The 12,495-nt window shown below is 37.5% G+C and overlaps 1 protein-coding gene across 2 annotated transcripts in view; it reads left to right on the top strand.

The window, feature by feature from the left end:
- The window catches only part of EGF (epidermal growth factor), a 103,040-nt gene that overhangs the window by 24,672 nt on the left and 65,873 nt on the right, over positions 1–12,495 (top strand). For both annotated transcript variants that reach the window (XM_079153563.1, XM_079153564.1), the window contains exons 2-5: positions 323–522; positions 2,554–2,735; positions 3,148–3,375; positions 4,126–4,328. In XM_079153563.1, the coding sequence (XP_079009689.1) occupies positions 323–522; positions 2,554–2,735; positions 3,148–3,375; positions 4,126–4,328 (813 nt within the window). The remainder of the gene's footprint in view (positions 1–322; positions 523–2,553; positions 2,736–3,147; positions 3,376–4,125; positions 4,329–12,495) is intronic.

Raw genomic sequence — 12,495 nt, 5'->3', positions numbered from 1 at the left:
AATATGATACAGTACATGATTTCTTTTTGAACATAAAAAGGCATTTTACAAATAAAAGCAAAAAATATAAGTAGTTCATATTTCATAATTTAGCAATGCTTATTTTTATAATTTATTTATAGAAAAGATGACTTATGAGATTAATTGTGAATATCTACAGGAACTCTTTATTCTCTATATAATAGTTTTTATTTGTTTAAAATATAAAACCAGGAATTAAGTAATAATTTTGCTTGTGTTGGTTGTCATGAGGAAGTATTTTGCCTAGGGCAGATAAAATACCACTGAAAACGTACGGTTTGGTTTCCTTCTTCCCACTCAGGTCCTGCACCCTACTTAATTTTCTCCCATGGAAACAGTATCTTCAGAATTGATCCAGAAGGCACAAACCATGAGCAACTGGCGGTAGATACTGGTATTTCGGTGATCATGGATTTTCATTACAAGAATGAAAGAATCTATTGGGTGGATTTAGAAAGACAACTTTTGCAAAGAGTTTTTCTGAATGGTTCAAGACAAGAGGTAAAGTACCATTGCCCATGGTATTCAAAGGGATTTAGATACAGCAAATATGATATGTTGAATTCTTAATGTACAGATAAATAAAAGTACATTATGGTTCAAATATGTGGCTGTCAAATGTAGACACTTAATCTGCATCTGTGGTACTATATTATGAATAAGCTCACAGAAGCTCCTCAAGGAGAATGCAAGGACATGAATGTAATTTTGACAATATCTAAGTTTATAGGTCAGTTATGATTAGAATAGATTATTTGCATTATTATTTTCTACTTCAGTGATGCTCAGCTGGGTGGAGGATTTTGCCCTTCAAGGGATATTCAGCAATGTCTGGAAACATTTTGGGGGATGTTTCTCTGGTTGAGAGAGAAGGGGGAAGGGATACTGGCATCTGGTGGGCAGAAGCCAGGGATGCTGCTGAATACCCTATAATACTAAGGGTATAATAAGACTTATTCAGTCCCAAATGCTAATAGTGCTGAGGTTGAGCAACCCTATTTTAACTGCATAAAATCTATTATATAAGGTGGGATGGGGGGACCACCTAAAATTTAGGAGGACAATATTTTTCGTCTTTATTCTCAAGGTGTTTGCATTCTGAAAAAAGAAACTGAATTAGATGACAGATAAAAGTATATTACCTGAAGTACATACAAAAGATCCTTAATCTTTCTTTTAAACTGGTAGAACCCTTAAATGAGTCCCAGGAGGCGAGTTCTCTCAATACTTGCAGATGGAGTGCAAAAAGCACATGATTAGAAAGACTTTAAGCATTTATTCCCATAACAAAGTACTCTCTGTCTTTTTCTTTTTTAACCAAACTTTTCTCTCTCTAATTATTCCTAAAAGCTTCAATTAGGTGTTAATCTGTTTTTATCACATCTCTAATACTTGCTAATCTCACTTTTAACAAGTATGGCTACTCATTATTCTCCAGCCATTCTGGTAGAATAGTTTCAAAATCTTGAGTCTAAGAATCTGGAGGGCTTTCTCTTATAGGACAAGAGAAGGCATAAACAGTTGTGAATTTATATCAAGTCATCAGAAAAGGATTGCCTTGATCCCTAAAGTTCCAACTTTGTGTTTTTGGGGTTAAAACATTTTTTATAGAGGACAACTGTGAAAATGCCAACAATTTACCTGGGAGAGCTAGTATATGAACACATTAGCAATTGTTAAAATGGATTGGTTGGATTGCTTTGTTAGAGATGAGAATAGCTCAGACTTTGAGACCCTGCCATCTCTGCCCAACTCTGTTTAATAACATCACATGCTAGGTAGCTGGAACTCAGCAACTGAGGAGCATTACACCATTAGAATCTGCAGTGGTACAAATCAGGGCTTCTACCCACTTTGCACCTTCAGCCCCAAGAATACCAATTAGTTAGCTGTTGACCTGCCTAAGACTGGAATCAGGATATAAGAAAGGTTTCAGTTTGGTTGTTTCTATCATTAAGGAGCAGGGGACAGCTCAGGGCATATAAGAACAAATCCTGCTACCTGGTCAAGGTGTGAGACACCAAGATCTCTAGAAAGGAAGGGATGGAGGAGGAGGGACCAGAATAAAATGGGAGCACTAACAAGAACATCTCCCTTTTCATAGCTCTGTGCTCAAACTCTAAGGGAAACTTGCTAGAGTTTGGAAAAGCTTAGAATTAAGTTTAGGTGAGGATCTGAACATTTCATTAATAAGTAGAACTGAATAAACTCTGCATGAAAATAGTTAAATATTAAAATAGTTAAAATAGTTTAAATTATTTACATTTTGGTTGATTGCCTAATTTCAATAGTGCATAAACTAATTCTCAGTTTCAAAGCTATGATATAAATACTATGCCTAGAGATACTCACATGGAGGTGGGTAATATTGCTACATCAAAACAAAGTCACCTTATATGTGACTATTTTATCATTTAAAGAATTTGGGGAATGAAAAGTACTTAAAAGAGTAGAATTTTATACATAGCAATAAAATCAGTTTTTCTGTGAATGGGGAAATATTGATAACAGTTGTGAAATTTGATTTTACAGAAAGTGTGCAATATAGAGAAAAATGTTTCTGGAATGGCAATAAATTGGATAAATGAAGAAATTATTTGGTCACATCAACAGGAAGGAATCATTACAGTAACAGATTTGAAAGGAAACAATTCCCATGTTCTTTTAAGCACCTTAAAATATCCTGCAAATATAGCAGTTGATCCAGTAGAAAGGTAAATTTTGCTATTTTCAGATATTGAAATACATTTCAAATCTAATAAAAATTCCTAGAGCCATAACAGTTTGAAGTCAAAGGGGCCTTTGGGAGACCAATGTCCTCTTTTGTAGTACACAAACACCATTTTCAACAGGACAGTGACCTGCTGCATTTGAACTTGCCAGGTTCCTTTTACACACACTGTTAACTACCATGATTTTCTGCTATAGAAGCATAACTCTTCTAACTTGAATCACATAGAATTTCCTTAATAGTTAACATGTACTTATTGAATTGAATTTTGATTCAAAATAGTCAAACTTGTCCTGTGCAGAAACGAGGGGCTGCTGAAACACTGCACTGAAAGAATCCACCATTTTGGTGACTATCCATTCAATTATTGGACTATGTAATGTGTTTGCCCTCAGGTTTATATTTTGGTCTTCAGAGGTGGCAAGCAGCCTTCACAGAGCAGATCTCAGTGGTGTGAAAGTGAAGACTCTGTTAGAGACACCAGAGAAAATAACGGCTGTGTCACTGGATGTGCTTGATAAACGCCTCTTTTGGATTCAGGACAACAGAGCAGGAACCAATTCTCATATTTATTCCTGTGATTATGATGGAGGGTCTGTCCATCTGATGAAACCTCCCACACAGTAGGTATTGCTTGTGGTTTAAAATAAAACAATTATCATTAGAAGTTTGTGTGAAAAATTAATTTTTCTTTTGTCAGCTAAATAGATGTGGTAGTGTTTAGCACATGAATTTTTTGGAGTCTGAAACAGATTTATCGATTATTAGATGAGTGACTTTGGATGAGTAAGTTATATAACTTTTCTAATCTGCAGTTTTCTATAATACGGGGATAATACTAGTTCTTGTTTCTTGGGGCCATTGTGAAGATTAAGTAAATAAATACAAATAAAAATAATAACAGAATATCTGGCATACTCTATAATAAGTTCCCACATGTTGCTCGTAGTTTATCTTTTTGGAATTATTATGTCATACATTTTGTGAAGCCTCATCTTTCATTTGACTTGCTGTGATGCCAGAAAGACCCTCCAGGAACTGAAAGAGGCAGAAGTTCACCAAACGGGAAGATGACTGAACCGGAAATTCACTTGCATCCTGTTCCAGTTTCCTTCTCCATTTTCATCACAGATCCAGAAGGGATCAGGAACTAGAAATTATTTTCTATTAGTTCAGATTATAATGACTAATTAAAATTAAAATTAAAATTTATAAAATTTAAGTGTAATATACTTTCCTAAACCTAAATGTAAAATAAGAAACTGTGGATGATTAAAATTCTGACAAAAAATGGAAATGAGATGAAATTTTAATAATCCAAAGAACAACTATTCTACCACTCTTTATGCTTTTCCCCTCTTGTTGTTTTTTAGGCACAATTTGTTTGCAATATCTCTTTTTGGTGACCGTATCTTCTATTCAACCTTGAAAAAGAAGACAATTTGGATAGCCAACAAACACACTGGGAAGGATATGGTTAGACTTCACTTCAATCCATCATCAGTACCAGCTAGTGAACTTAAAGTAGTGCATCCACTTGTACAGCCCAGGGCAGAAAACAGTGTTCGGGACTCTGGTAAGTCAACTTTGCCTCAAACAGTGCCAGGCACAAAGTCACTACCTGTTTACTTATTCAAGCCATACACAAAGGGTTGTAGGGGAAGAAAACATATTATTCAATCCTTTTAAGTTCTTAGTTGGAACAAACTCCTGTAACAGAGAGATTAATAAGACAAAAAAAAAATAGGAATCCATTAACAGGTATACAAGGGAGAATCTGGTATCATTGAATTCTAGTTAATATGGCATCTTCAACAACAAACAGTAGATTTTTAGAAAAGTGACAAGAAAAAGGAAAAGGACTTTGAGTTCTTTGGGGGCAACATGGGAGAAGGCAAATAAATGGCAGATAAAGGCAAGTTAGTCAAGCTTATTAATATAGATTCTTCTCCCATTTCTAGGCCAAGTCTACAGTTGTCTTCAGTGGTCAACCTATGCTCCCTCTGGGAGGACAGGAAGCCATGATACCTTTTGTCTTTGTAAATCTATGTCCTGCTTTAAGCAAACGAAGGGAAGGGAGAGAGTTGTCCTGCCTCTGATTCTTCTTAATTGTCTGTACCTCAAAAATCCTTCATTTTTGGGTGGCACATTCTGGTCTCCTTGGTTACTCTCACTGCCACACCCCCAATTTCCAATCTGCCACCAACTATATTTCATTCTACTTCCTAAATACATCTCAATGGTCCGCTTTTCTCCTCTAATGCTACCACCATAGTCCAAACAACCAGCCTTGGCGCATGACCTCTTATAGTGGCTGCTCAACTGATCTTTCTGTTTCCCCCTCTTGCCTTTAAGTAACAGGGCTGATCTATTCACTCCTCTGCTTAAAATCCTTCAAAGCTTTCTTTGCATTCATATTGAAAACCATCATTTTAGTAAACCTGTCAAACCTGTCAATATTTAGCCAACCTGTTCTGGGGCTCTCTTCATCCACAGGGTCTACACAGAGTCGTTCTATGGGTCCTCAGACATGCCAAGCTTCCTTGGCGAGTTAGGCTTTGCAGTCACCCTTTTCTTCTTTGGGCCTAGCTTCTCTTCATTTCTGAACTTAGTGTTATATACTCTGGTCAGCCTATCACAGTAGCCTTTTCGCCTCAGCATAACCTTCATTGAACTCACTGGAAGGTATAATTATACATCAATTTGCTTTCTTTTTGATTCTTTCCCACTTTTTATAAATGACATACAGGTACTTATAAACCTATCATATCTGTTTTCTTTTTTTTTTCCCCCACCACCATAAGTATAGTGGTGATTCATAAATAAATAAATTTTGGAAAATAAATGTAGTCATGTGAATGAATGAATGACTAAACCTAGTCACAGTCCCAAATTTCTGCTTCCAAGTACAGTTTTATCTGTTTGAATTCTTTAGCATCTAATTTTTTAAAAAAATCATTGAGTTATAAATTTTTTTATAATTGTTAGGTTGCTCAATATGGCTTATATTGCCACACAGATGATATCACATTAATATCTCACTTTTATGAAAAAGTTTTATTTCAAGAAGCTTTTAAAATTACTTAATTCTATTCCCAGATAGCCCTCTGAGGTACTGAAAGAGAGGTGGAACTGTTTGTTTCCTCTGCTTGCTTCCTATTGGAGGCCATTAGGGTTTGGTGATAGTATAGAAATGTTAGGGACCACAAGGTCCCTGCCATAGTTAGTATATAAATGTGTTCACACCTACCCTAGACATGGCTCCTAAAGAGATCTAAGAGACTGAACAGAACAAGCAAGAAAGTATGGAAAGGAGGTTGGGTCAAAGAGAATTGACCTTGTTATTTCTTATATCCTCAGGCAGTTAACTAACAATGACAATGCTTTTTTATCTGGTTTATTTAAAAACTCACCTAGAAACTATCATTTAACATCTGTAATGACTATACTTTTAATGCAGGTAATAAGAAACTGCAGTGGATAATATAAATTCCATACAAGTTATTTTAAAAAATGGATTTACAAACAGAGAAACAACATGTATCCCATTTGTTTACAATAAAAAAATGGATTTACTTGAATTTACAAAACACAATTTGTGGGCAATAATTCAACTATGAGTTGTAGCACTGCATTAAATTGCAACAACCAGGTTGCATCACTTTAGGAAGGTGAATACGGTCCACATGCAGAGGTAGTGAATGAGATGTACTGCCAGATGCTTCCCATGGGAGATTTGAATCAAGCTGACTTCAAATAAAGCTCATTGTGTGCGAGGTGATGACACACCATGAAATCATAACAACAACTACTTTGAACTAGTAGTTATTAGTCTTGTTCATAATATTACAGATGTCTGTCATCATCACCATCTTCTCTCACATTTATGTATAGGCTTGACGTTTCCAAGTGTTTCCATGCTCATTATTTTATTGATTCATCAAGCAACATTGAGAGACAGTAAGGATAGGAATAATCGCATTCATTTCATGGTTGGGAAAATAAAGAAATGGTGAGACTTTTCCAGGATCACACAGATGATGATGAATTTTGAAAAAACAAAACAAAACAAAACAAAACATTCCTGATCATCAATCTCTTAGTTTATGTTTTATCTTACCATTAACACATTCTTTCTTCAGAGTCATTCGCTTTTCTTCAGTCCCTTCAATAGGGAATTCAAATATATACTCATTGAAAGCAAGAATTTCAGAAGAAATCCCATAATGATTCACTAAAGAGCAGCCTCCTGAAGTGACCAATAACAGAACTTGACTGGCAGCCACTGTTAGCTGCAGAGCCAAAGATAAACCTGGAATCTACAACTCAGCTGGCACTTGGAGATTGACTTCAGTTATAGACCCAAGGATGAACTTCACATCTACTGTTTTAGTCAGCTTTTTTGTTGCCATGACAAAAAGACCCAACAAGAACAACTTTAGAGGAGGAAAAGTTTATTTGGTGCTAATGGTTTCAGAGGCCTCAGTCCATAGATGGCCTGCTCCATTGCGCTGAGCCCAAGATGAGGCAGAACATCAAGGCAGGGTGTCAGAGGAAAGCAGCTCAGGACATGACAATCAGGAAGAGAGACTCTTCCCTCACCTCAGACAAAATATACACCCCAAAGGACATGCCCCTAATGACCTATTTCTTCCAGCCACACCCTACGTGCCTACATTTACCACCCAGTAAATCCATTCAGGTGGATTAGCACACCGATTCTGAATTCTGTCATAACCCAGTTATTTCACCTCTAAACTTTCTTGCATTGTCTTACACTTGAGTTTTTGCGGCCTCACATTTAAACAATAACATACTCCAAATGCAAAGAACTTTTGACTTGCCACTTTGGTCATGATTAAATAGGTTTAAATTGTTTCAGTGCTTTAGAAAGCAGGAATTCTTTAACCTGGGATTTAAAGTCTGTGAATTTCTTGATTTTATGTGTTAGATGAAATATGTCATTCTTCCCCCTAGGGAGATGGTATAGAACTTTCATCAGGTTACCCTTCAAATATAAAAACATACCTCCTGGATATCCAGCCTACAATGGCAGCTGCTCTAGAGAGGCAGACAATAGCACTTGGGCTTACAAGATATTTACTTGTGAAGCTACTGCTAACAAGGAGGTTACTGAGAAAAGTCCTATAATCTGTTTTTTTTTTTTTTTTTAGTTTTTACTATAAAAGATAAGTACTTGCACAAATAAGAGTTTCGGTAAACTTATTTCTCTTCGTAAAAGGCCTAAAGTATTGTTTATCAAAGCATGTTCTACAAAACTCTAGTTCTGTGGGATTTATTGGGGTTATTAGGAAGGAAACATCTTTGAAGATCAAATGATTTAGAGATGCTGAGTTCAATAAGTTGTTTACACAGGTTGCTTTTTCTCAAGTGGGATTTCTCTGACTCATTCATATGGTTAAGTGCAGTGTTACTTCCCAAGGCCAATTCGGGCTGTGGCACTTTCCTGTTTTACTTTCTATGCAGCAGTCCAAGTGACTCTTCAATCTATTATTTCTAGACCAGACCTCTTTTTTGAACTCTAGACTAAATTTAAAAATAAAACAAAACAAAAACAGATTCTGATCCATAATGAGTGTTAAACTGCAAAGATCTGCAGCAAAGCTACAGGGAAAACTGATTTAAAACATTTGAGGTTTATTCATAATATGTGAAAAGGGGCAGCCCCATGAAGACTGTCCAACCAAGGTAAAGGTGCAGTTTACCAAAGTGTAGTCCCAGAACTTCTCAAGGACGACTGATTTGTCCTTAGTTTGTAGATGTGACTTGGCTAATTTACCAGAAGTTTCATGCTGCTGATAGATGAACCCCAAGTCAAAGTGGCGGAGCTAGTTTTGCCACCATGCTGTTTTGTGGATCATCTGACCATCTCCTGAAGAGTTGTCCTGCTTTTTTTTTTCTTATTCATACCTGCTTGCTTTCTACACCCTCCAAGTTCAGGATCCTGCAGTGGGTACATCAAATGCATGAGTTTAAGTTAGGAAAAATATCCTTATCAAGGCTCTGATACTTATCGACTTTCTGGACATTTGTACTTGGATTTCTTGCAAATGCCTTAAACTCAAAAGAAATAACGGACTTACCAATTTTCCTTTCCCCCTTCCTAGTTCTTCTCCCTGCAGTGTCCCAAGATCAGTAAGAAGCATCCTTATTCACCCCATCTCCCATGGCAGAAATCCAGGAGTTGCCCATTCCTCCTTCCTTCTGACCCCTATCCCATGAAAGCAATCCCCAAATTCTACCAATTATCCTCCAATAACCTAGCCACTGTGCCTCTCTCTACAGTTCTCCCTCTCCACGATTCTTCTGATATCCTGCTTCCATTTTCTATGCTGCAGAACATATGCCATAAAAATGAGAACCTAATCATGTCCTTTGGTTAAAACTCTGTACAGCTCCCAATTGTCAATAACTCAGGTGCAGTCTCTTCAGTTGGCTCATGAAACCCTCTCTGCTTATTCTCAATTTCATCTCACACCATTGCTTGTGTTACATTCTCTATAGCAACCAGCCTCAAAGATTTGATCACCTCTCCCTGGAGAGGCCCTCCTCTCTCCTCTCTCCTCTCCTCTCTCCTCCAGACCTGCAACACTCTCCCTCTCTTCGTTGGCTCTCTTCTCATCTTCTAAGAAACACTCCTGACATGACTTCCTGGAGGAACACTTTCCCCCACCCACTGCTTGCCCAAGTTGGCTGGTGTACCTCTGAGTTCTCAGAGAATGTATTCTTGGAAAATATATTCTTGGACAATTTCCCTTATCCCATGGCACTTAGTGTGCTTTACCATAATTGTTTTTCTCCTTCATGGACAGGGAATATACCTCTCCATCAAACTCCCAAATGCCTAGGGGTCTTTAATAAACAAGAGCTGAAAAACATCCTTTGGCACTCTTATCGCTAAATTATAAGGAACCAGTTTTACAATTATGTAATAACTAAGAATATTGCCCTCCTAAGAGAAATAGCCATAATTACTGGGTTTCTACAGAATTTTCCATTCTTGGTTTGCCTAGTATGGTCTCATCTGAGCTTCAGAACAATGTTTTGAATTTGGTGTGATTACCACCATTTTATAGTTTAAAAAATCTGAAGTTCAGAGATGTCATTGAAGCTGGACACTGGGAATTTTGATTCAAAGGTAGAAATAAAAATGAGTCACAGGATTATGAATATATAGGCAAAGTCTTTATTGGGCTTCCACTTGGGAAAGGAGACACGGCTCCAACAAGAAAGCATCAGGTTGGTTCCCTGGAACAAAAGAAAGAAGCTAGTTTTATCAAGTGCTTGCAGGGGTCGGCTAGGGTTTAGGAATGTTAATGGCTTTAGGGGTACTTCCATTTGTGGGGCTACTTAAGCATCTGTGCCCAGTGGTATGGATAAGTTAAGAGAGAGCACCCTGACTCTTAATGACGCCCCTGATACTGTCTGAGGGTGGATAAATGAGGCACACTAGCTATCTGAGGAACCATGAGTAAAGGTGGGATCTCTTAGTGACTGGCAGGCCCTAAGCCTAGGCCCAGGAGAGCAGTTTGCTCTTTGTCCTCTTACCTCATCACAGTAGCTCATTCAAAGTCACATGCTGCCTCACAACTGAACTCACTATAGCAATCATTTCATAGCTTAGATTTGCCTTGTTTGGGGAAAACCTGTAATTTGGCATATTGTCCACCTGTGGCCTCCTGTTGGTTAAATATTTCAGTTTGCACAGACCTTAGAGCCAAAACCTTATTTCTTTCTTGTTTTTCTGTTAATTTCAGAAATTCAAATCTCTCTCTCTCTCTCTCTCTCTCTCTCTCTCTCTCTCTCTCTCTCTCTCCCCATCCCTCCCTCCCCGCACCCTCCCCAGCCACTCAAAACTACAGAATTGATCTCACATTTTGTGGGCATGATTACATTTGTTAGGCATGATTAAACTTAGCCAGCCCTTCTGATTTCTCCAACACCTAGACTTTTACATGACTCTCAAGTCAGTGTGGGAACTACTTTGTACAAACGGCAAAATTTTAAGCTCATCTTCTAGAGACTTTGTAATTTGTTTACCATTCACAGATATTATTTTGTAGAAGGTCCAATTTATTTTTCTTTCTGGATTCTTTAAATGTAGATTTCAGTTTTAAGATTATAAGGGAGTTTCAAAAGTATATTCTTTGAGAACTAGGCATCTATTATCAACACCGTGTAAAAGACTTGAAGTCATTTCATGCAAAAAATATTGTTGAATGTTTTTAATTCTGTGAGTTCACGAAGGATGATTGCTTCCATCTGGAAACATACCTGCTTCTGGAAGATGTGTAGCTAAAACCACCCAGGTGTGACTCTGATTCATTCCAATTCATACTCCTGGAGTCTACTGTGAAACATGGGTTATTTACAAACTCCTGGAAATGAATCACTGAAGAAAGATGGGTGTTTTTAAATAATCAGTTTAAATACACGAAGCTGTTATTTTTTAAATAGGAATCTTTGTAATATACAGATGGCATTATTTTCCTCACATCATGTATAATTACTGACATTTTCTTTAGTGACTAGAGTTACATTTTCAAGGATACATGCCACTAGGGCAAGTTCAGCACTGGTTTGGGCAAAGCTGGGTTGACAGCACAGGTTCACCCTGACACCAAATGGCTGTTGCTTGAAATGCCTTTTAAATGCTTGGAGTTGCTTTCTATCATTTTGATGTCTCCTTCCTTGCTGTCAGCCCTCACATCATGCTGATTCCCATATTCCTGTCTGTGGGGCTTCAGTTTAGTTTCTTTTTTTTTTTTTTTTTAATTATGACTTTTTTTTATTGTAAACAAATGGGATACATGTTGTTTCTCTGTTTGTACATGGCATAAAGGCATACCATTTGTGTAATCATAAATTTACATAGAGTAATGTTGTTTGATTCATTCTGTAATTTTTTCCCTTCCCCCCACCCCTCCCACCCCTCTTTTCCCTCTATACAGTACTTCCTTCCTCCATACTTGCCCCCCTCCCTAACCTTAACTCTAACCCTAACACTAACCCTTCCCTCCCCCCCATTATGTGTCATCCTCCACTTATTAGCGATATCATTCGTCCTTTGGCTTTTTGAGATTGGCTTATCTCACTTAGCATGATATTCTCCAATTTCATCCATTTGCCTGCAAATGCCATAATTTTATCATTCTTGATGGCTGAGTAATATTCCATTGTATATATATATACCACAGTTTCTTTATCCACTCATCAATTGAAGGGCATCTAGGTTGGTTCCACAGTCTGGCTATTGTGAATTGAGCAGCTATGAACATTGATGTGGCTGTATCTCTGTAGTATGCTGATTTTAAGTCCTTTGGGTATAGGCCAAGGAGTGGGATAGCTGGGTCAAATGGAGGGTCCATTCCAAGTTTTCTAAGGAATCTCCACACTGCTTTCCAGAGTGGCTGCACTAATTTGCAGCCCCACCAGCAATGTATGAGTGTTCCTTTCTCCCCACATCCTCGCCAACACCTGTTGTTGCTCGTATTCTTGGTAATCGCCATTCTAATTGGGGTGAGATGAAATCTTAGGGTGGTTTTGATTTGCATTTCTCTTATTACTAGAGATGTTGAACATTTTTCCATATGTTTGTTGATTGCTTGTAGATCTTCTTCTGTGAAGTGTCTATTCATTTCCTTAGCCCATTTGTCGACTGGATTATTTGAATTCTTGGAGTAGAGTTTTTGACTTCTTTATAGATTCTGGAGATTAGTGCT

The sequence above is a fragment of the Sciurus vulgaris genome (genome assembly GCF_902686455.1).
Source record: "Sciurus vulgaris genome assembly, chromosome: 9".
NCBI lineage: Eukaryota > Metazoa > Chordata > Mammalia > Rodentia > Sciuridae > Sciurus > Sciurus vulgaris.
Note: the sequence above shows the minus strand (reverse complement) of the source record. Positions and strands in the feature narration are given on the sequence as shown.